This window comes from Rhinolophus ferrumequinum, chromosome 8 (genome assembly GCF_004115265.2).
Source record: "Rhinolophus ferrumequinum isolate MPI-CBG mRhiFer1 chromosome 8, mRhiFer1_v1.p, whole genome shotgun sequence".
Classification (NCBI taxonomy): Eukaryota; Metazoa; Chordata; class Mammalia; order Chiroptera; family Rhinolophidae; genus Rhinolophus; species Rhinolophus ferrumequinum.
In genome coordinates this window covers 28,152,731-28,177,819 of record NC_046291.1, presented here as the reverse complement: position 1 = coordinate 28,177,819, position 25,089 = coordinate 28,152,731, and the positions used below count along the sequence as shown (strand labels likewise).

Here is a 25,089-nt window from a genome sequence, read left to right as displayed (position 1 = left end):
AGTGCTAAGGAGCATGCTGGAATATCCCCTTCAAAGTAAAAGACAAGTTGCTGCTTCTTGCATTCTCTCTCTCTCTCTCTCTCTCTCTCTCTCTCTCTCTCTCTCTTTCTCCCATCTAACAGATGGGTTCTGTTAGATCTAACAAGCCATAAAGCCGAGAGAGAGAGAGAGAGAGAGAGAGAGAGAGAGAGAGAGAGAGAGAGAGAAACAACATCTTGTAGGCATCTGATTTCCAGAGGCAGCACACCCCACATTTAGGGATATTGCTATCATCCCTATACCAGGTGACGTGGAAGGCAGCCAGCTTTGAGTACAATTCAGAGCAGAAAAGGGAACTGCAGCAGATCCAGGATATGGTGCAATCAGCCCTGCTCCATGGGCCATATGATTCAGCAGACCCTTTGGTGTAGAAGGTACCACTGGTGGGAAAAGATGCGGTATGGAGTTTACTGCAAGCTCCAGCATGCAGCCCTCTGAGATTCTAGAGTATGGCTACACCATGTGTAGAATTTCCTTTCGACAAATAGTTCTTGGTTTGTTACTGGACTTCATTAGAGGTAGAACACTTGACCATAGGACTCCAAGTGACTGTGCATCTGGAACTGCCCACTATGAGATGGGTTCTGTTAGATCTACCAAGCCATAAAGCCAAAAGCATCTATTGTGAGATATAAATGGTACAGATGGGATTGAGCCCAAGGAGAACTAGAGGGCACGAGTAAGCTGCATGAGAAGATGACACAGATGCCATGTCATCTACCATAGTTGTACTAGTGCCCGTCCCCAAACTTGCACCTATAGGCAAACGGATGTTCCAAATATGACCAACTGAAAGAGGAGGAAAAAGCCAGAGTTTTGTTTAGGAGTGTCTCTGCTTGGCCCTTGGAAGCAAGCTGAATGTTGAAAGCCATATTATAACCTCATTCAGGGGTGGCCCTGAAAGACAGTGAGGAGGAAAATTCTTCCTAGTGGGAAGATCTATGAGCCATGCTCACAGTCATCCACTCTGTGTGGAAGAAGTAGCCTAAAATGATATTATAGATCCTGAAAAGTTGCCAATGGTCAGGACATCTGATCAAGGACTTGGAAGAAGAAGAATTGGAAGATTGAAGAAAAAGAGGTCTAGGGTAGAATCTGGAGGCTTAACATATGGAAGTGGGCACAAAGTGCAAAGATTTTGTTTCATATACTAATGCTAACCAGAAAACATTCACCAAGGAAGAAGCACTTGCATCTTCTACCACAAGTGGACAAAATGATTTGACCAGTTGTTTGGCATTAATTAGCCTTGTCATTTTCATCCCAGTACTGGTACAATGGACACATGAATAGAGTGGAAGAGATGGAGGTGATATATTTGTCCACTAGTATGGACTTACCAAGGCAGATCTAGCTAATTGCTATATATGAATGTCTAAGTTGTTAGCAACATTGAGCCTCCCATATGGTACAATTCTACGAGGATAAAAATTGGCCACTTGGTGGCAAGTTGACTACATTGAGACCTTTCCATCCTGGAAGGGCTAGGGATTCATCTTCACGGGGACAAATATTTATTCTGAGGATGGACTTGCTTTGTCTGCCCGAAGAGCCTCACATCAACACTACTATCCAGGGACTTCTAGAATATCTGATCCACATGCAGGGAATGCCATTCTAAATGTCATCTGACCAAAGGACCCATCTCACGTTGAAGGAGGTGTTGAAATGGGCTCACGTCCACTGGTTGTATCACATACGGTACCCAGAGGCAGTCAGCCTCATATGTTCTTCAAAAGGAGCAGCTTGGAAGAAACACACTGAAAGAATGGGGTGCCATCGTTTAGGATGCAATGTATTTATTAAATTAGAGACTCCTATGTGGTGCGATGTCCCCAGTAGGAAGGGAACATGAATCCAGGAATGAAGAGATGGCAACAGAAGTGGGCCCATTTACCACCACTCCCAGTGACCCATTGGGGTATTTTGTGCTTCATTTCTCTGTTGCTTGAAGGGAGCATATTCTTGCTAGAAGATATAGCAAGGATCCCATTGAACTTATATATTACGGCTACTACAAAATCACTGTGGAGTCTTGTGTTGCAGGACCAGTGGGCAGGAAGAAGTGTCATCATACTGGGAAAGGTAACTGACGCTGATCACAGGAGGAGTTAGAGGCATAGGGAGGAAAAGTGGTGGAACACAGATGATCCACTTGGGTTCTTCCTGGTACTCTTGCCCCATTGTAAGTATGAACACACATGTGTTAGCAACCCAGAACTGTGAGGGGTATAGTTATGAAGGGCTCAGACTCCTCAGGAATAAAGGCTTGGGTTACACCACCAGCTGAGACACCAAGACCTACCTCTGTGATAGCTGAGGATATGGGGAAGGAATTAAGAATGGAGAGTGGAGGAGGGAGAGGAGGAAGACGAGTTGTGGCCTTGAGATTAATTGCTATGATGGGGGTTGTTGACCACCCATTAACCTGCCTCTTTTGAGTTTTCTTTCAGGAAGAAAGGCCCACAGGAACTGTGAAAGAGGAGCTGTCCGAACCTATGTGGAGAAGTGGATCCACGTGCCACCAGGGGTAGACTACGGCATCCATGAGCATGAGCCTCACAGACCCCTACTCTAAGGAGGGTAATGGACTAAGCGTCCAAGCTGCTGCACTCTGACATCCATTGCCCTGTCTATGCTGAGGTTCTGCTTCCCATGGGCTGCTCCCAGACAATAACTGTTCCTGGGAGGAATTCTAAAGTAAGCCTGTCCCATAAGGTCCACATTAGTTCAAAGACTCGTGGAATTCTTGCCAAACCTTTCTTAGGCTGCACAGAATTCTAGAAAGTTGTTACTCAACTTTTCCTTCCTCTTTTCTTCTCTTGTGGGTCATATTTGCATCTTGATCTGATGGTTCTCCCAGTTTTCCCTATCTCCCCCTCCATTTTCTTTCACAGGCATTTCCCCTAACAAAACCCTTGTATGTTTAATCCTATTTTGGCCCCACATGTCTGAAGTTCTGAAGATGAGCAAACCTGGCTTAGAGAGTTAGTAACAGTGGGAGTTGGGTTTCAGTATTGGCCCCAACTACTATGTGAATACCTGGAGACAGAGCTCTCAGAGATTGGTCCAGATGGCAGATGCTGCACCAAGGTAAATGATGTTTCTGAAAAGGAGTCTGATTAAGACTAACAGTATCCTGTTCCCCAAGGGAGGAGTTTGGTCAGAACTGACTTGCTCTGAGAATGCATGGACTTAATAATCCTTGTCTTTTCTCCCTCCCTGCCTCCCTCCCTCCTTCCTTCCTTCCTCCCTCCCTCCCTTCTTTCCTTCCCCCTTTCCTCCCTTTCTCCTTTCATTCCTTCATTCCTTTTCTCTCTCTTCTTCTCCCTCCACTCCCCTGCCCCCTTCTTTCTCCCCCCCTTTTCTGACCCCAGTGACTTTTTTGTCTCTTATCTAAATATCATAGTTAGTAAATGACAATGATTACTCCATAGTTCCATCATGAAAACATAATTCTCATGCAAGCAGTTTACAATGATTTTAATTTCTTGTGGTACATTTTTGGATAATGGGTGAATGTTCTTGGAAAATTTGTACTTAATCAGAAAAGTTATTTTAGAATTATGATCTTAGGGTAATTGCTGGACTTTTCGATCTGGAAACATTTTCTTACCAATTATTGTCCACTCATTGCTCAGAGATTTGGGTTAATAAATGTATCAATTAATAATTTTTTCCTTCTCTTCAGTTCTTACACATTTGCACATATTTAGTTTCAGTTCTATTCTTAGCACTGCACCCCCAAATTAAAGCTGAATTTGCTCCAACCTTAAGTTTTAACTGGGTCAGTTTTGCTAAGAATCAAGCCCAGTTTTACCTTTTTTTTTTATAAAGTTGTTCTGGGTTTCAAGAACGTAATGAAACCAGAACGTGGGGGAGTTTAGATTATAGTCTGGTCTCAATTTGTCGCTCTTTGAAAACCGTGGTCTGGTTTCAACCCAACTAAACTTGGATAGTTTAATTGAAAAAATAGTTGACCAGAAAATCCCATCAATCGATGGAATACCATAGCACCTTTTTAAAGACAATAAACCCAGCGGGAAAGGAAGTATGACATTTTTCTTATTAGGTTCGCCAATAAAGTAAAGTGATAGATATTCTATAATGAATGTATCAGAATTTATGAGTGCTGGTCTCTTCAGAAAGTGACCTTGCTCAGCAAATCAGCCCTCATTTATGTCTCTTATCTGTATCTTGATCAGTTTCATCATCTGCGTTCCCAAATATCTTATCTCACCTGAAGGCTCTCTGTTTTACCTCAGGCCTGAGTGAAGGTAGAAGCATTTAAAAAGTTTCAGTTCTTCATTGAATGAGGTTTAACATTGGTCACTATACAAGACTTGGACTTAGTGAAGTTCTTACCATTGAACTTTCACTTTGGAGAATGGACACTCCCTCCTTACTCAAGTAGGGCCCAGCTTTCCTCCAATACCTTTGTCTGGGTCTCAGGCACTGAGTGTTTTGACTGTCTTGCTCTGTCCCATTATATAGAAAATAATTTATGCGCTTTGTCATCTGGTTTTCAATCTTTAAAGCTTCAAATTAAGGCCTGTCTGCAGAAACCGTAGAGTTTGAGGCATTGAATCTTGGTGACATCCCACAGTGTTATAAATCTATAAAAAGTTACTATCTCAGTGTCAATAAAAATATGGTTAAATATAAGTAAGAGTTTCCTGACTTTTAAGTTAGTGACTTAAAAAAAAAACACCATTTACGCTGCAGTTAATGGAGTAAGACTTTGAAAAGGCTATGCGTCTTATCAATCACAATCAATTTTATTTGCTAAATTTAGTAGTAGAGTGACATTATCTGTACATTCTTTGTATAAAACATCAAGCAGAGTGTCTTTTTTGGGGTTTTGTGATATTGAGAGGTTTTTGGAATTTTATGAAAATTCCACCCACAATCAAAACCAATGTTCTCTTATTGTTGATTAATTCTGTCAGATGGGTCAGAACTGACACTTCTTTGAATATATGCAAATTATCTCTCATTTTAAAGTTCTGTTTTGTCTTTTTTCCTCTGCTCCATTTGCTTCTTATTTCTCTTTTTTTACTTTGTTCTCATTTTCCTTTTCACTCCCATTCTCTTAAAAATCTTGAGGATTTCTCCCCATTTTTTTTTGCTATAGAAGATATTGAAATTAATGAATATATCCAGATTATACAAGTGACATTTGTTTACATAAACAATTTATGATGCTAATTAAAAGAAGGCCTGGATATCTAAAGAGAGAGCCAGAGAATTTGGAAGTGATTTATTTTCTCAAATGAAAATAGTGGTTCTAAATGATGAGAAAAGAAACACATTTACCCAACATTATCACTGTGAACTTGGTGCTAAATTTATCCTATAAATCAGGATAATAAATTTCAGTAGCAAAGATTTCATTCTTAAAAATAATAACTTCCATTAGCTCTTTCTTATAGTATGAGTTTAAAATTCCTAACAACCTCGTTTGTTCTTAAGCACACATTTGTCTATCTTGTCCAAAGGGTGAAATGCACGGGATATAGTTGACTGATGTTTCTTAACCTGCTTTTTTTTTTTTTTTTTTTTTTTTGGAGGACAGGAAACAAATGTTACTGGTATATTCCAGCTGTCAGCATTTCTTAACCAATGTAACAAAAATGGCTAGAACTGCAAAGTTTACATGAGGTAAGAACTTTATGTGGTCAGACTGAATTGAAATAATGTTGAGAAATGACAAAAATATAAGCAGTGGATTCCTCAGCGTTTTACAGGCAATGTCATTGTCTTAACACAATTCTCTTAGATGTGTACTCTTAGATGAGTATAGAAACGGCTCTGTACATGTGCCAAACAAAAACTAAAAACGCTTAGTTTTAGTTATAGTGCATTACTCTTAACTGCTTTCGGCAGGCCCTGATGTGACTATGCAAGTGCAATTACTTAGTTTCCTACTCATGAATGAAGTACTGGGCTAGAGATTATCTTTTTAGAGAATAATCCATTAAATGGGGCCTGCTAAGGAGAGCTGCTAAACGTAACCAGCTGCTTCTAAATTACATGGTAAAGCATGCTTGAATAATACAGTTCGCTAAGCCTGTTTCTTGACATGGCCTCCCTCCATCTCATTTAGTTACTCCATAACTGAGTAATCTGTTAGAAATATGTTCCCAGGGGAGAACAGAGCCAAATGATCCATATCTCAGATTCTGGCTGATGATGGTACAGTGTGATATGTGGTCAGAATTGTTGATGATGAGACATAACCAGAATCTTTTTCTTTTGCCTCAGCCATTAAAGATATGTTTACCAGTTCATTCTTTTTGTACTTGGAAAGAAGTGAATTTGGCTACAGATTTTGTTCTGATTATATTTAAAGAAGAGCCAAAAGTATAGCCAATACATACTCTAAGACCAATGGTATGCTTTTTAAGATGATGAATGCTAACTGAATCCTTCAGCATGACCATATATTTCCTGTGTGTGAGTGTGTGGGGGTGGGGGGTCAAGTACACATAACATAAAATTTACAATTTTAAGCATTTAAAAATGTACAATTTAGTGGCATTTAGTACATTCACTATGTTGTGCAACCATCACCACTATCCAGTTCAAGAACAATTTCATCACTCCAAAAGAAATTCTATAGCCATCAGTCATTCTTCATTCACTCCTACTCCCAGTTCCTGGCAAGTAATGCTTTGATCTCTGTCTCTATGGATTCTCCTCTTCTGGATATTTCATATAAATGGAATCATACAGTATGTGGTCTTTTGTGTCTGGCTTCTTGCACTCCACGTAATGTTTTCGAGGTTCATCCACATTATAGGATGCATCAGCGCGTCATTCCTTTTTATGGCTGAATAATATTGCGTTGTATGGATGGACCACATTTTGTTTATTCATCCGTTGATGGACACTTGGGTTGTTTCCATCTTTTGGCTGTTATGATTAGTGCTGCTATGAGACCATAATTTTTTTTTTTAATTTAAATAAAATCTGATTTGCAGATTTGTGTTTGTCAGTACCTAAGTCCTCCCAGGCCACTTGGTAGTGCTGGATTTCAAGTTGAAAACTAGCAGGAAATTACAGCCAGAAACCATCTTAGTTTAACAGGTCTTGGGAAGATGGCGAATGACAGTGACAAGGGAACTAAACTAGAGTAAAGGATTTGGGGGCTTTGATCTTGGTACTGCCACCAATAGACTGTGTATATAATTTTGGGTAGATCATTTCACCTCCCTGGGCCTTTATTTTCTGATCCATAAAGTGGGAGAGCAGAACTCTCTAACATTTCTTCTAGCTCAAGGATTTACTGCTTACAACAGGCTGTGCAAACACACTGTGTTCCTCATCATCTAACACACCTTTCTCCACTATCACCGCTACGATTATTCACACTGGAAAGAAGTAAAAATTTTCCTTTTCTGTGCTCAAGGTTCGAACATAACAGTTTCTTGTGAACTTGAGGTGTGAAGGGGGTCATGACCTGAAATCATTCAAATGTTATAGGAGCAGCAGGGCTTGAAATAACAGCTCAAATATGAAAACAGTGATTGTCTCTGTAACCAAGAAACTGAAATAAGTGCTTGAGGCTGAGATTGCATCAGCCACAAATATCATGGGAGAAATGGGTTCCATCAAATGTTTGACATTTCTAATATCATTCCTTATAGAAAGCTAGCAACATTTTGGAGTTGGGTGAGTGGGTGATTGAGCATTAAATAAAATTTTCAGCCCCTCTCCAAAGTTTCCTCCTCCTGTACTAAGGCAAGAAAACATTAATGAGTGGTGAAGGTTCCTCTTTTGTAAAATGGAGATTGTGCTGAGTTATCTCAACTTGTGCTAAACGGGAATCTGAATGTACCAGTCAGGTGAAGTGAGCTGGGGTGCCTCAGAGGTCAAATAATGGACTATTTACCCTTCTCTTTCTGTCCATTTACCCTTCTCTCTCTGTCCATTTCTCCTTGATGATGGAATAAGATCTAAATGTGGAGGATTAAAATCTAAATATGTGACCCTGGGCAAGTCAATTAACTTCTCAGTATCAGTTTTCCAATATGTAAAATAAAGGGGTAACCTACTTTGAAAACATCTATTCTTGTCTATTGATAAAGTCGCTTCCCTAAATGTATTCCTGGCTGGCTATGTTGCAACATGGATGAAGAATTAAGACTGAAACACAATCCAACCTTAATTTTTCTTTTAGTATGAAAAGCTAAGGAGATTGAGAGATAATCAGAGATGATGATGGCTAAAACCTGACGACATATAATGAGAAACCATTATCCATAAATACAGATAAGATATTCAAAAGGGTTTATCATATAAAGTAAGGAGATTGGCAATTAGAACATTGATCATGCTACAAATTGCTCTGTGACCACGGTTGACTTTGTCATTGATTCATTCAAAAATGCTATTTGTTTTCATCTCTACATAAGTAAAATTCTGATAGGTGAGCATTGACCTTCAACTGAAGCAGCCTCTGCATTGTATTTTGTCATTCAGACCAGCAAATAAAACTTACTTCCTTGACAATCCCTTCCATTTCATCTCCAGCGAGGGGACAATGTAGATTGAAAAGCCAGGAAGAACCTATTCTATTTCCCCACTAAGGGACTAGCAGAAAGTCCATAGCTCAGAAACATCCATTTTTACCTGACTTCATGATGCAGATTATAGTTTCCTAGTACATTTATTTGAGTTCTTGCCCAGCCCATATTTTCACCCTTTAATGGTAACGAAGCTAAAATTTCTTTCCAGTCACTTTGCATATCATTTCCTTTCTCTTTAACTCTCTTTCAAAGTGAGATGATTGATAGATCCTTCTTCAGCAATCACTTACTTTGGTAGATGATTTTCTTTTTCCTTTGAACTGAATTTTGAAAGGAGTTGTACTTGATGAGCTAATTAGCACAAAAACACAGAGTACATAACCTTAATTAGGCATGATTACTGTCTCAACGTAATGGGATGTCCTGAAACTGCATGCTATGCAAATATTAGACTTTTCATTCTTCCCATTACATCTGAAACCATCAAGCAAAGGATGTTTTGCAGTATGTACCACAGTCAATGCCAGGTGCAAATCTTTCAACAAAAGTTTGGTTTTTTGGGTATGCTTATTGGGGAAAGGATAGTAGAAGGGGTTTTCAAAAAAAAAAAAAATAAAGCTTAAAGTAACTGAAAAGTTCAATTAAGCTCAGAATGAGCTTTACAAATTCAGAGGAGTTCTACAATTAAGTAAAACAACTCAGTTACCCTACTCAAACCATTATCACATCTGGAATACCGAAGACACTTCATTATAGGCATCACTGTGAATTATGCAAATCTTGAGAGATCTTTCAAATCCAGAAACCACTAAGAGTACTACAAAACCAGTCTGGGGTTTACTCAAACTAGTAGGATATAGGAAGATAAAATAAAATCACAGTGAATCCCCAAGCCCTAATTTTAGCCAATTATTTTCATTTCCTTTACCATCAAACTATTTTTTTTTCTCAAATTGGAGTAGTAAAAGTAAAAATTGACTTTTTCCTTCTTACCCTGAAATAAAAATATTCAAGGTTGTGGGACCCTCAGACATTTGAATTTTTAACCACTGAATAACTGAGATCTCCCAATATATACTTCTTATACTATGTCTAGAGTTGTGACTTTTCAGACTTGGTCTGAATAATAATAAGCTATTTGGAGACACTGACAGGGGCTGAAATTCAATAAATGTGTGAGTATTAGAATATTTAGTACCTGATTTTTAGTCTAGTGTACCATTCATTCACTAGAAATGATAATAAAAGAAAGGTTTATATAACAACTGAAGTTTGAAATCCATAGTTTTCTCTGTATTGAATATATAAGTTAACAATTTACTGAGTACATTCTACCCTGTTTCCCCCAAAACAAGACCTAGCCGGACAATCAGCTCTAATGCATCTTTTGGAGCAAAAATTAATATAAGACCCAGTATTATATTATATTATATTATATTATATTATATTATATTATATTATATTATATTATATTATATTATAAAGACCTGGACTTATATTATAGTAAAATAAGACCGGGTCTTATGTTAATTTTTGCTCCAAAAGATGCATTAGAGCTGATTGTCCGGCTAGGTCTTAGTTTTTGGGAAACACGGTATATTCCAGGCACAATTTTCAATATTTTATTGGTATAGTCTCATTGAATCATTACACTAACCCTGTAAGATATTTACCACAATTAGCCATATTTTACAGATGAGGAAACTGACGATAAGAAAAATTCAAAAACCTCGTCTAAGATCACATCTAGTAAGCAGTAGATCCAAGACTTGAACTCATGTCTGTCTGACTCTAGCTATGCTCTTAACCACTGTGCTGGGTGCATTAGTATCTGTCTATCTTCTGATTGAATCAATCCTTCCTTATTAGCACTTTCCCCAGAACTGGAAATGAGGTGCAAGACAAAAAGAATTGAGACCTAAATCAAAATCCAGAAATTCTCTATCACCTCTTATATACAAAAGAGGTCCTAGTTTTTATAAATGCTATGTGTGGGGTGAGAGGGTGAGTGTTGTGGAAGTAGAATTTGAAATAGGGGAGACATGATTGACTGTAATAGATACAACTGTAAGTGATACAACATGTTATTGCACATGAGATAATAGAGAAAAAAATAAGTACTGGATGGGAATGAGACCAGAATTTAAATTTGTTTTTTGCCACTTACCAGCTGTAGGACTGGATCAATCAACTACTCCACAGGACACATGAGGTTCAAATAAGAGATTTATGAAAGAACTATGTTTTGAGAGGTGTTAAAGAGGGAAGGGGGCAGAGGATGTTAATGAACTCAGGTGGTAGCAACGGTGGCAGCTGATACCATTCACAGGACTAAAAGGACTAGGGAAAGAAATAGTGAGAACTAGCGTCATAGAAGAGAGGTAGGGGCCACCAAACAAGAGCTGTATTTGTGCAGGGCTACTGGTACTGCTAGAAACAGGGCCCCGAATCTGGGAGAGACCAGGGAAGAAATATCCTGATCTCTGTCCTCGTGCCCTTTAATGTTCTGCTGGTGCCCCTATTAGCTGATCCCTCCCAGAAGACAACCAGCCAGGAAACCCAGTCATCCACTGGGGTCTGTCTCCCAGGTGGAGAATGGATGTGAGGAAGAGGGTTGAAGAGTAACCTTGAGCAAGTTGCTTCCTCTTTCTAAATTTCAGTTGGCTTATCTATGCCTACCATGTTAATAGTGGTCTTATAATTTTTGCTTTCTACTTCCTATTTTGAAAAACTTCAGTCTTACAAAGAATTTATTCTTGAGGAATCAAAGGCCAGTTTTAAAGGTCAATTGTTTTGCAGAGGAACACCAATATGGATTTGTCTAATTGGTTTTTTCATGATTAGATTGAGTTTAAACAATTTTGGCAGTAATACTGCAGAGGTGTTGTGTTCTTCTCAGTGTATTGTATCTGGAGGCACATGATACAAAACGTCCCAATATGGGTGATCTTTACTTCGATCACTTGGTTAAGGCAGTAGCTGCTGGATTTGTTATCTTTTCCCCTTTGTAATTATCAAGTAATCTATCGGATAGTATATGTGAATATATCTTTTCCACCAACATTCTTTTACCTAGTGTTTTCGCAACAATTTAATTTTCTTACTATGGAAGAAATAGTTTCATAAAAGTACAATTAGGGGACTTTGTAAAACTTCTTTGAAAGTTCCTGGTACAACCTTCATCTCTTCTAAGGTTAAACAGTTTTCACTCACTCATCTGTTCTCTTAACAAATGTTTGTAGAGTGTTCAAATGTTTATAGTGTGCCTTGGCCCTGTGAAATTTTTATCAGTGGCTTCATGGTTGCCTAAGCTAATGTGTTTAAGTCAGATATTTATCCTGTGCTCCAGATCCATATTGGAAATTGCTTTCAAGTCTCTCTACCTTCCCATCTATGGAAACCATAAACTCAACATGCCCAAATGGCACTCACAATCTTCACTTCTTGATCTGCTCTTCTTACGTTCTCTATTCCAGTAAATTGCACTTCTGTTTTCTCAGTGACTCTATAATAAAAAGACTCCTATTTATTGAGTGGCCAACTACCATAATAGGTCTTTTATACATATTACATGTATTATCTTATTTAATCCTTGTCATAGACTTCAGAAGTAAGCACTGTTTTCTGGAGGACATTGGGCTCTCGGCCCCAGATGAGCAGTTAGCAAGTCTCTGTGCTAGGATTCAAATCCCCTTCTGTTTTATTTTAAAGCCTTCGCTATAGTGTAGTGATTAACAGCATCACTAGCTTCAAATCCTGGCTCCACCATTGACTATGGGGGATTGGATAAGTCTCCTCAACTCTCAATTCCTTGATTTCCTCCTTTATAAATTGGGGAAGACAATAATCCTTGTTTCGTAGAGTTGTCTTGAGACTTGAATGAGATAAAACTCCACAAACATTTGAACAATTCCTGGCAGCACCACAGTACCTCCCAAGCCATAAATCTGGTGTCATCCTAAACTTCTTCATCTACTCACTGGTTATGGATTAGTCTTCTTTGGGTCCCTGTCACCACTGCTGTCATTGCCTTTGTTTAGACCAAGAGTTGGCAGACCATGGTCCACCGGCCAAATCCAACCTCCACCTGTTTTTGTAAATTATGGGTTTTCTTTTTAATTGAGGATAATTGTAAATAATGTTGAGGTACATTGTAAATAATGTTTTATTGGAACACAGCCATGCCCATTCACTCACATATTTTCTGTGGCTGCCTTCACTCTACAACAGCAGAGTTGAGTAGTGGCAACAGAGACCATACGGCCTGCAAAACCTAATATATTCCCTCTCTGGCCCTTGACAGAAAATGTTTGCCAATTCCTGGTTGCCTGGAATATTGCAATAGTCTCCTTCCTGGTTTTTCTTGTTATATCTTATTCTTAGCTGAACCCGTCCTCCCCACCTCTCTTCCTATGCGAGGGGGAATTTCCCTATAATGGGAACAGCCATGCCAATTTGCTCCTGTGGTGCATTGGCCCTCCTTACCAAGAACATCAGCTTCCACCTACTGCTGATCTCCATGCTGACCTTTTCCTCTGACCATAATGGATGTCTCATGCCCTTTCCAACATTGGCACATAAAGTTCTTTTTGTCTGAATACCCACCCCTTGCCTTGGTCCTCAATAATAAGCTCAGGTTTTACTTTCTCAGAGACGCCCTTTCTGACTTCCTTACGCTGAACCAATGACTGCTGAACCAATGACTACAGCTTGTGCTATACTACAGTTCCAGCATGTATCCATTCTCCCATGATCATGGGTTTAGGCGTCTACCCCTGCCACACTGTGGGTTCCTCTCAAGGGCAGGAATGTACATTTTTCATTGTTATATTTCCAGTGCCCAGTCTAGGATGTGGCCTTTAGTAAGTTCCTATTGTCTGTTGTTATTGTCTACTGGCATTTCAGCTGAGATTTAAAGGCTTATATAAGATGCTAGGAGAGTATCAAAAAAAAAAATGCAGGTCATGAGAGGCTTCTTGGAAGAGCCGACACCTTAGCTTACTCAGGGAGGATGAGAGGGAGGATAAAACAGGTGAGGGGAAGAAAAAAGGCAGTAGGAATAGCATGGATAAAAATGATGAGACCTGAAAGAGGTGTTGGAGAAAAGACAAACAGAGGAAGGAGACATGTGAGGGAATGCTGGAAGATGGGATAAAAAGAGAGGCATTAGATTCCTTTTCTACAGAGCCTCCTCTGACGTGCTGAGGTGCATGGACAATGGGAAACTGGGAAGGTCTTACGTAGGCAAATACCACATTCCATGTCGTAACTGTCTGTTTGCATGTCAGTCTTCTAAAAGTCTCTTAAAGCACTGACTATGTTTTTGTCTTATTATTGTTCAATCCCAAGTATACACAATTTCTGGAATATCATTAAGTTCTCAATAAATGTTTCTTTCATCATTGAAATATATGAAAACTCCCCTGTTTGAAGGGAGGGTCCCCAATGCTTAATATTCTCTTATAGGATGAACACTTGTCCAACCTACAACTTTGATGAATTTAAGCACTTCAGTCATATTTAACCTGAGTTCTTGGATTTCCTGCTTGAAAAATTCCCTTTAGAAAAAAAAAATGTCTATCTTCTTATGGAAGTTTTGAATCTCTTGGATCATTTTGGTTGATTTTTTTTGGACCTCTTCAACTCTGGTTTGTCTTTGTTAAGGCTTTCAAGAGCACCTGAATTCTTTCCTAATCTGCAAAACCAGTGGCAGAGACAATTATTTCTTGTTATTTTGGTATTTTCTCTCAACCAAATGGAGCTAGGAGAAATAAAAACTCTTACCTGTAATGCCATAGATGGTGCTCCACAGGTAGAAAGCAGAGCTTTTATTGATAATGTCCATAGACTAATTCTGTCATTAGCTTAAGGGCTCAGAGAGCCGGCAGCTTAGCAGTTTTGGGGTGTGTCAATGAAATGAACTGGGTGCTGAAAGATTCCCAGACAATTGGGGATAAAATTGGGATTTAGGGGACTCCTGCCCTCAAGGCTCCAATTAGTTTTCCTCAAAGCTTTAGTTTCAACTTGACTACATTTTCCAGCCATGAATTTTTTTTTTTTTTTTTTTAGTTTTATTTTGAGTGTTTGAGGTTATCTTTTCGACGTAACAGCTAAACCCACGGCTTCCTTTCTCGTAAAACCAAAACAAAAAAGCTTTCTATTCAGGTACTGTCTAAACGTACTAGATACTAATACTTATCTGGGATCAAAGCCAGCTGTATAAAGTCCTTGATTCTGTGTGGGTTCAAACACATTTCAAAGCTTCAGGATCCTGAAAGGTTTTGCTCTGCTTCCTGAAGACCTGCACACCGTTCCCATACAGCCAGGGTTTGCTTTGGATTCCGGAGGCACGCAGCTCAGATGGATCTGGTTTCTAGAAACTGGCCCTGCACTGCTCTGATTTCTCTTCTCTTCATCCCCATCTTTTCCAAAGGTGAGTGAGGCTTTTGGAGCATGAAGGTGGAGGAGGTGTTTCTCCCATCTGGGTTTCATTTCTTTCAGCAGTCAAGGGCAGTGATTTCTAGCAAAGCCATAAGCTAAAGGTAAAACTCCAGTCTCCTGGCTTAGATAGCTCTGAATCCCAAGGCAGTCAGGGGACAGCTGGCAGCAGCAAATAAGCAGAGATACAGCTCATAGCAGAGAGCCGGACACTGGGTAGGGGCTTGATAAATATATCTGATTTGGTTTGGGAGACATAAGCAATTTCAGACTCTCCTATATGAATGGAAGAAAATACTGTAAAGTTAAGTGATTTAAGAGAGAAGAGATATCCACAGTCCTGAATACATCTGACTTTGGAATCAGAGTGAGATCAAAATTTTTCTTTTAAAATAACATTTATTGAAGAAATCATGGAAAGTTTCTTTCCTCCCCAATTCAAGGTTTTAAAGTTCTCTAATTCTCTTCTATAAACTAATTAGCCAGCTTGTTTAAAATCTTAACCTTTCTTTACTTAATTCAAGGTTTTAAGGTCTTCTTAATCAACTCTATAAACGAGGTAGCTAATTATTTAAAAAAATGAAACAGTTTGAAATTGCAAAACAAAAACAAAGAGAGGAAGGAAGAAAAGAAGAAAGGAAGAAAAAAAGAAAGAAGACAAGCCATCAGTTTGTTTGGCATAAGATACTCAATTGCTGCCTGATCTATCTGTGGACTTCAGAGGCAGATTCGCCAGTTTTCAAGTAAAATAAAGCTCTGTAAAGGTTGCTACTAGGTTTTGTGATATGGTGTAAAATGATGAGCATTTCCACTGAATTTCAACTTTATTTCTCTCTGGACCTTCTTGGTCCAGAAACCATGTAGTTTGTATGAAGTAGGTGTTCAAAAGATGTTTGATGATTGAATTTTTACTGGATAAGAAATATTCATATATATTATTTTATTTCACATGTTTTGGACCTTTAGAAATATTCAAATTTACTTTTTAGGAAATTTATCTCAACCTATAACTAGGATCCTCCCACTGTAGATACTGGGAAATTGAATGTGAGCAGATTTAGTGGCGATAATTTGGAGTTTTCCTGGGATAAAGCAGGACATTTGTTCGTCTTTACGCTTAGAGTCAATACTATAATGATTATCGAGTGTCTATTTGGGCAGGATGTAGTGGCTGCTCCCAAGAGTTTATAAGCCAAAAGCAGAAGCTGGAGGAGGTGTGATTAATGGACAAAGAGCTTTAATATAGGACAGAACTTGATTAAGTAGACTTAATGCTCAGAGGATGCTCAGAGGGTGTCAGAGGGCATCTCTGATAGACAGAGATGAGGGTTGTGGAAGGAGACTGTTGTCTAGCCAGTCAGGACTGCTGGATTATCCATGGCAATGGCTGCTGCCATATTGTTCTCTATTCTGAGGACATATATTGTCCAGTATAAGTGCTCTGGGGAAAGGACTAGCACCTTCAACATAGAGTAATTTATATACAGAAAGAAGCGTCATGGAATCTCAGACTCCAGTGTTAGGTTGGGATTAGATCATGGAGGATATTGAATGTTATTTATTTTATTTGTTTTTGCAACACATATTATGTAAGGCAGCAAAGGCTTTGAGCAAGATAAGTGACATTGTTCAGTACAAGTTGTGGGTGTCACTTGTATGATTGACTGAGAGGAGTTAGTTACAGAAAGGTAATTTGACATGAAGCCGCCATATTTTAGATGATGGGAGCCGTTTCGTATGTAGAGCTGGCTTCTCGTATTCTGTAGAAGCCAGAGGGAAAAAGAACACCCCATGAGGGTTTTCAAGTGAGGAGAGAAGGCAGCGGAAGACGTGGTGGTGGTGGCAGGGGAAGCCCACAGAAGTTAACAGCAGGGTTGCCTCAGCCTGGAGAGGAAACGACCCGGTGCCCTCTGCTCTGTGGCTTCCTTCATCTAGCAGCATCCCTCACTTTATGATAATAACGCCAGGGAAGGCGGTGGTTGGCACTGTGAACCAAGGCTCAGCTACTTTCTGGTAATAGGGGTACAGGGACAGGTAAATGTCGACAGAGGTTTCTGAGGTATGTTTTGAGATATGAGGCAATATTCTATACCTCAGCCTCCAAAATTTCCCCTACGACTCATACTTCCTGAACTATATATAGTTCCTCCAATTTTATTATAAACTTAGAATACCAGAGTTTGGAAGGAGCTCTGATATCATCTAATCTAATCCCCTTTTCCTACATGTGAGGGAAAATGAAGTCCACAGAGAAGGCATGACAATTCCTGCCACAACTGATTACCTTCAAGAAACTATTTTCCAATAAGGAAATACCTTTATGGACAGTAGCTGGAGGACAGCTGAGAGATGGAGGGAAAGCTGGGATGGATGAGAAGGGAAGGGATAGGGGAGGGTGATGGGCTTGTTTCAGAAGAAGAGAATAACTGAAAGGTAAAGTTGGAGGGTGCCCATCAAAGATAAACCTTTGCTGGCTTGAAGTTTTACCTGGGCCTGGTGGTGGGTGAACATGATTTCACTGAGTTCTCTTTGGTTTTTCCATGTTAGGAATGCACGTGGACCAGCCTGCAGTGGTGCTGGCCAGCAGCCGAGGTGTTGCCAGCATTGTGTGTGAGTATGAGTCTTCAGGCAAAGCCACTGAGGTCCGGGTGACAGTGCTACGGCAGGCTGGGAGCCAGACAACTGAAGTCTGCGCTGCAACGTACATGGTGGAGAGTGAATTGACCTTCCTAGATGATTCCACCTGCATTGGCACTTCCAGTGGAAACAAAGTGAACCTCACCATCCAAGGGCTGAGAGCCATGGACACGGGACTCTACATCTGCAAGGTGGAGCTCATGTACCCCCCTCCTTACTATGTGGGCATGGGCAATGGAACCCAGATTTATGTCATTGGTGAGCAAAACTATATCACTAAACTGACACCTATGCATGCTGTTGCTGTCTTCTTTGCATGAGAATAGTTTTGTTCTTTAATTTCAGGTGGTTCATTTTTAAGGTTGTGGAAATTCTCTTTAAGAGTTCTCTGAAGAGGGGTGGGGGGTGGGAGATGAGGGTAAGGGGGATCAAATATATGGTGATGGAAGGAGAACTGACTCCAGGTGGTGAACACACAATGGGATTTATAGATGATGTAATGCAGAATTGTACACCTGAAATCTATGTAATTTTACTAACAATTTTCACACCAATAAATTTTAAAAAATTTAAAAAAATAAAAAAAATAAAAAGAGGGGGTATGAGGGCATGGAATCTACATAATTATGACTCTCTTAATTAACATGAAAGTTGCAACTGACCTTTCATAATCCTCAAAAAGGCCCTGCATTCTCAGGGAACAATAAATAATCCCACGTGAAAAAAAAAAAAAAGAGTTCTCTGGACAGTCACATGGTAGCCTTGCTTAGTATGGGTAGCAAACCAAACAGCATTCTGATTATAAAATAAAATGGGTTGGGGAAGGTCTTTTTTTGTATTGGCAGGCTGGGGCACTCACTCTGGAGTGATAACTGTCATCAAGTTTGCCCTTATACCTTTGATAAGGCACTCTTGGGGAAGTAGCCCCAAATAGCCAGAACTACCTGTAGGCTAGCAATATTATCAAGGTCTGGAAGCTCAAATTTCTTCCTTTCTTCACCAATGTGGGGAGTAGGGCCTTAAAATTTAGAATGTCTCAGGGAGGCTCTGCTTTGTCTTCTGTTGCAGATCCAGAACCATGCCCAGATTCTGATTTCCTCCTTTGGATCCTTGCAGCAGTGAGCTCAGGGTTGTTTTTTTACAGCTTCCTCATCACAGCTGTTTCTTTGGGCAAAATGGTGAGTATGATGCTGCCAATACTCCACTTTGGGTGGGGATACCTTTAATGATAACAACTGGCCAGATGACGCCTCTGAGTTTACTTTTCTTGAGCTGAAGCAATAAATGAAGAAAAGGACAGTTGTGAAGAACACACTAGAACCCTTGGCATTGGCCTTTGAGGTTTCAGAATGACTAACATTTTAGATGAGTGTGTTTGACATTGAATATTTGTGTGCTTCTGAACAGGGTTTCAGTTTGAGTAACCATTTGAATAACATGGGGCAGCTGTTTTACTCTTTATCTTCGTGACAAGTGTACATAGGTTAATAACTCTGAAACACAAGATTAGCTTGGCCAAAATGCTGCTAGAGAAGACCACCTGGATAGGTTTGATTCTCTCCCTTAATGTCCCTCTGCGTCACCTGGAAGCCATCTCACAGTGCCATCCAATTTGTACCTTCCCTGTCCAGGTGGTAGCTGTCCACATCATACCTGTCCAGGGCTCCCTTTTACCCAGTTATATTGACTGGGAAGTCTTTCCCTGCCTTCCAGCCCAGTAAATGAGAACCCCAGTTGTTGGTGGAAGAGACAGAGATATGGAATCAGGCCTCCTATTTGGACCCCTTTCAGCCACCTCTGTCTAAGGCTGGTTTTGTCACAAACTTTTCCCTCTCTTTCTCTCTCCCTTCCTCCCTCCCCCTTCTCTTTCTTTCCCTGCCTCCTTCTCCCCTTCCCCCTCTCTCTCCTCCAACACCCTCTCTCAATCTGTTCTGTTGCTGCAGTTTCTTCCTACTGCATTTGCTATAAACCACTACACAGAGTAGTATGCTAGCCCTCAATTTACTGAGGTGATAAAAACTGGAAACTAATGTAGACAGAGAAAAAGTAATAAAAAGTTTATGAGGAGTGGAGATGAGAAATACAGCTCTCCAACAGGATAACTAAAGTGTATTATCTTATCAAGCTTGTCCCCTCACAAACAACATCCAGTCACTTATAGGCATTTTGAGTGTTTTTTCTGAATCTCTCTCAAAGTCTCTTTCTCCTATCTTCCAATCAGGGGAAATGATCGCTATTTTACATCTATAGCACAGAATTATATATCTAAAATGAATTTTAATAGCCAAATCAAGAAAATCTCCTGGAGTTTATAATTCTGTATGTTGTGAACATCCATTTTTCAACAGGGTAGGGACCCAATAGCTGTTGAGTCCTATTATGGTTAGAAGTGGCTTCTGTACTCCTCAATAATAATTACTGTTTCTTTTTGTGTTTGGCAGCTTAAGAAAAGAAGCCCTCTTACTACAGGGGTCTATGTGAAAATGCCCCCAACAGAGCCAGAATGTGAAAAGCAATTTCAGCCTTATTTTATTCCCATCAATTGAGAGACCATTATGAAGAAGAAAGACCATTTTCCAACTTCTAAGCACTGAGGCAATTCTACCTTTGTGCTCTCCAGTTATTTTTGTTTGTTTGTGTACTTTGGGGGGATTCATCTCTCTTGAATGTAAAGCTGGATGCAGAACCCAAATTAAGTGTACTACAATTTAAGGCAAAGAAGCAGGAAAACAGAACCAGGGTATTTCTGTCACATTAGATCGAATTTTAGTAAAAGCATCACTTGGGAGCAACATGGGGATGCAGCATTATGCTGTGGTATGAAGGAAATAAGTTAAGGAATGGTACAGGCCAGGGAAAGCCCAGGAAGGGAGTGAAGAAGAGGACTATATTGTACACACCTTGTATTTACATGAGAAGTTTCTAGCTGAAATGATGTTTCAAGTTAAACGTTTATGCTGTGTTGTTTTTCTTAACAAGTGTATAATTAAATGAATACTTTAAAAATACTCACATGGCTATATTTTAGCCAGTGATTCCAAGGGTTGTATTGTACCAATATGTATTTTATATTTGATAGTATGGTGCATAGGGGCCACATGTGCTTTTGTGTACTTGCTCATAGTTTGAATATAAACACTATATGGCAGTGTCTTCCCACCACGGGTTCGGGAAGTTTGGTGAAGGGGCTCAGGACACTAATACACCAGGTGAAAAACAAGGTCACCTGCTAACTGGCTTGGAAACTGGAGGAGAGAGCAGATTCTTGCAGACAGATCGAGCTGAATTGGTGTTGACATGTGTTTTGGGCTTTTATGTCAGCTCCTTTTAACGGTGTTCAAGGAAGCCAAAACTGGTGGCATCTGAGTTAACTCAATGGAACACCATTGCTGAGAAAATGTCTCATTCTAGGTGTTCTATGGGTGTGAACTTCAAGGAAGCTCCATTTACACAGGGCCCCAATTCCTTATACGTGGTTCATGCCACAGACAGAAAGAAGAAGCAGGTGGAAGAATAGAGTCCATGGAGGTTTCTGAAAACTAACACTGTTGGTGTTTTTTAACTCACTATTTTCCATGAAAATGCAACAACATGTATAATATTTTTAATTAAATAAAATCTGTGATAGTCATTGTTTCAGAGGTGTCTTTATCTTCCTTGTATTTGACTGTTGTGTTTGAGTTTGTTTTTGATTGATTCGCTCAGCCATAGGTAGGGTCTCCAATATTAGAAATACTGGGAACAAACTGAAAAAAATCCAAAAGGGAAAGTAATATTTCATGAGTCAGCTGTCCACCAGCCCATTACCTGTAAGCCATTCTTAGAAGGAATTCAGCCTCTGTCTTTTGTATTTCTTCACAAGAGACATAAAGCGGGCTACCACAGATATAGCAGCCCTTGATAAATCACGCACAGCATGCTCTTTAGCACAGATTCTTCACCTCCTCTTTCTTATCCACAGCTTTCTCAGCTCAGTTGGCACTGATTACAGTTGCCATGGCAACTTGAGTGTTGTGAAGTATGTCCCTCGCCGCCATTTTAATCTGCTTCCATGGCAAATAGAGCTTTTCCTTGTGGCTTCCAAATGGACTATTTCACAAACGTGGGGAAAACATAGCTATGGTCCTGTGTTGCTATCAACTGGCAGGCCTGGACCTGGCCCATGTGAGTCCTCTGTGATTCTTGGTTAAACACTTGTAGCCGCCTGCTTGGTTTCCACACAAGGTTTCTTATTCTTGACCTCCACATCCTGTTATTGTCTTGTGAAATGATTCTCAGTGTGGCCAGAGACCACCTGTAACTGAATCAACCTGCTGAAAATGCTGATTAAAGGGCTGAACCTCAGATGCACTGAATCAGAATCTTTGGGCAGCTCCCTGCTTCTTATACCCATCACATTGTAAGAATCACTGCTTAGGAAGCTATCTCCTTATTGTTCAATATAGCTTTCTCTCTCTCTCTCTCTCTCTCTCTCTCTCTCTCTCTCTCTCTCTCCCCCCCCCCCCAGCAAATGCCAACAAACAAATGAGACAGCACATAGTGAGCATTCCATAAACATTTGTTAAATAAAAATGAATAGGTCTTTCAAAATATGGGAATAGCAATTACCTAGAATGAGCTCCTACTGTGTCAAAGATGTACTTCCTGCTCTCTTGGCCTTTGTTTGGAAGCCATAAAGAAGCACACAGTTTAGGAGCCCTAATGGATAGTATGATGCCACTTCTACTCTTCCAAGTGTCTTTAGAAAGATCATTCTTTTCCACAGTTGATGGTAGATTTAAATGACAGAGAGGGCCTTACACAAGGGACCTCTCAGGTATCTTTCAGACACCACTAGACAATGGGCTACTTTATATAAACTTAATAGCTCCTCTACTATCACACTGAAATTCTACTTTTAGCTATTGATTGAGTTAAGCATTGCCCTCTTCATTCATTCTCAATCTTGAAAAAATAAAGTACTCCTTAGCTCAAAAAATTTTCATCGGTGGCAGAAGAAATCGGCAAGAAAGACTGTGACCTGAGGGTCCACTGAAACTGGAGAAATAAATTATGGGGTGGGGGCATCTTGTCAGTAGATGAAAGCCTCTTCTAATCCCAATTTCGTTTATAAGGGTAGATTACAGGCCTTTTTCCTGCAATACTCAGATTCATTGCCCTCAAGTCAGAGGACCAACTGTTTCATGGTATTCCAACCTTCATCACTATCTCCATGTCTGGGATCAAGGTCCTGAGGAAGCCCAAAGATTCCACTCTTCTATATGGGGCTTGGTCCACCATGGAGGGGGAGCCTCAGCACCGTAACTCTTCTCCCTGGAACCACTGTGTAGTGCAGGGGATCCTGCCGACTTCGCCATGTGTCGTGCGGGGCGGCCTGCGGGGTATCCTGCCGACTACGCCAAGTGTCATGCAGGGCGTCCAGTGGGGTCTCTGGTCCCACACCCCACATACGTACACAGGACATGGTGAGGCCAAAAAGGAACACCCACGGAGCCATAGGTAGGGGAGTCATACCACTATACTCTCACTGGCGGCTGGGTTGGAGACACAAGAACCAGTAGCAACACAATTCTCAACCCTCACTGTGCCGCCTGAAGACTCAGCCACCATCTTCTTGCTAGCTCCCCCTTTTTTTGCTAGCCTAGCCACGGCAGTTATATTAGTGCCCAATGGCTCACTGGTTACAGCTGATGGCCAACTAGCCACAGCTGATGGCCATTTGATCACAGTCGATGGCCATTTACTACCTGAGCCAGCACCTTTCTATGTGAGGCTGAGAGCCTGGAAACTGCTTTTTGGGGCTCTGTCCCCACACACTGGTCTCAGGCAGGAATGTGGATGACAAGGGGAGCAGAGTTCCCCTTGCTACCAGGGGTCACCCCAACTCCTACCAGTTCCCAGCACATAACTCTGCTCATCTTCCTTCTTCCAATATGGTATTCTCACTTCTGCTACTTCTTGTTTCCCTGTTTCTCTTCCCCAAATATCTTTAGCCCTCATTTTCACATCCATCAGGATTCATCTCAAATTCTGCCTCCACTATCAGATTCACTGACACTTCAAGACCACGTGGATTTCTTCCCTTCTAGTTTGCAACTATACTTGGTTTCGTCTCTAATAATTTCAAATGCACATGTCTTTTTTCCCTAGCTTGAGTAGAAACTTCTCCAAAATAGAAATCATCACATCTTTAGACACACAGTAAATGCTCAAATAAGTGTACTGAAGCATTGGGGAGTTAGAATATCCAGGACTGTGGGAAGGACAATTGTCTTCTATGCAGAACATGGCTGTGTTTTCTTAGGTGGCCTCAGCCTAATCTTTTTCCCTTTGACCAGCAGAACTATATGTAGGTCACTCTATCTACTGGCTTAAACCTTTAAGACTCTGGAATGTGAGCTCCAGCTGCTACCTTGCCCCACATGTTCTACTTATACCTCAATCCAGTCTTCCAATCTCTCTCTCTCTCTCTTTCTCTCTCTCTCTCTCGGAGGGGAAGGCAACAAATGCTCATTGTTACTCTCTCTTTCATTTTTGAACTGTGAGGGTGTTGCTAAAACTATTTTTTCTGAGTCTGAGCCTCCTTCCATCTCCTGTTGATGCACTCCTAATTTACTTGGGAACTGAACTTGCAAAATGTTGATATCATTGTGATGTTAATTGGAGCAAAGCAAGTTAAGAAGTTTGGGAATTTGTAAATTTAAGTTATTGTTTTGGGAGGTCTCAAAGCAAAGCAGAAAATGATTTCCTCAGGAAAGTTATTCCTAATGCTTTGCTTCTCTTTTGCACCTGGCTCGAGCCATGACTCAGGTGCCTCAGAGGCCTTGATTATTTTATACATCGTTTTCTCATCTCAGGTCAGTTTGCTCTGTTTCGACCAGAAAGCTGAAATACCCTATTGATGCAGAGAGAAAGAAGTTCTTTCCTTTCTCTTTTCCGTGTCCCTAGTTATAGGCTTGGATAGGATAGTTTTGCCAGATTCAGCCCCTAACAAAACCTTGTATAGGTACCTTGTATAGGTACCTTGTATAGGTACCTTGTATAGGTAGTTTTGCCAGATTCGGCCCCTTACAAAACAAACTGAAACAAACACAAAACAAACTGAAACAAACCCCTGCTCCAAGCCAGGATGACTTGTAGTTGATCTGACAACCTTATCAGCAGGAAATTTTATACCTCTAATGTGATGTAAATAAAATGTGTGCTGGAGACCCCTCCCCAGGAGTTTCTGGGCAGAAACAACCTGAGACTACGCGTATGACAACTGCTTCAGTTCTAACATAACCTCCTGTTTCCAGTCCTGGGCACATGTGGGATTGATGCTCACTGGGGCTAAAGGGTCCTGCAAAGGAACCAGCTATTAATCTTTTAAATTTTTTTCTTAGAAGAGTTCAGTCTGTTCTGGTCTATATGGCCAGGAGTCTAACATTCAGACCCTTCCTGG

General features: G+C 40.3%; 1 protein-coding gene across 1 annotated transcript; it reads left to right on the top strand.

The window, feature by feature from the left end:
• The first annotated feature begins 5,620 nt into the window (after positions 1 to 5,620).
• On the top strand, positions 5,621 to 21,227 carry CTLA4 (cytotoxic T-lymphocyte associated protein 4). The gene is made up of 5 exons (XM_033112360.1): positions 5,621 to 5,700; positions 14,870 to 15,003; positions 17,556 to 17,903; positions 18,714 to 18,823; positions 20,087 to 21,227. The coding sequence occupies exons 1-5, from the start codon at positions 5,696 to 5,698 to the stop codon at positions 20,189 to 20,191; spliced, it is 702 nt and encodes a 233-aa protein (XP_032968251.1). The 5' UTR covers positions 5,621 to 5,695; the 3' UTR covers positions 20,192 to 21,227.
• The last annotated feature ends 3,862 nt before the right edge of the window (positions 21,228 to 25,089 follow it).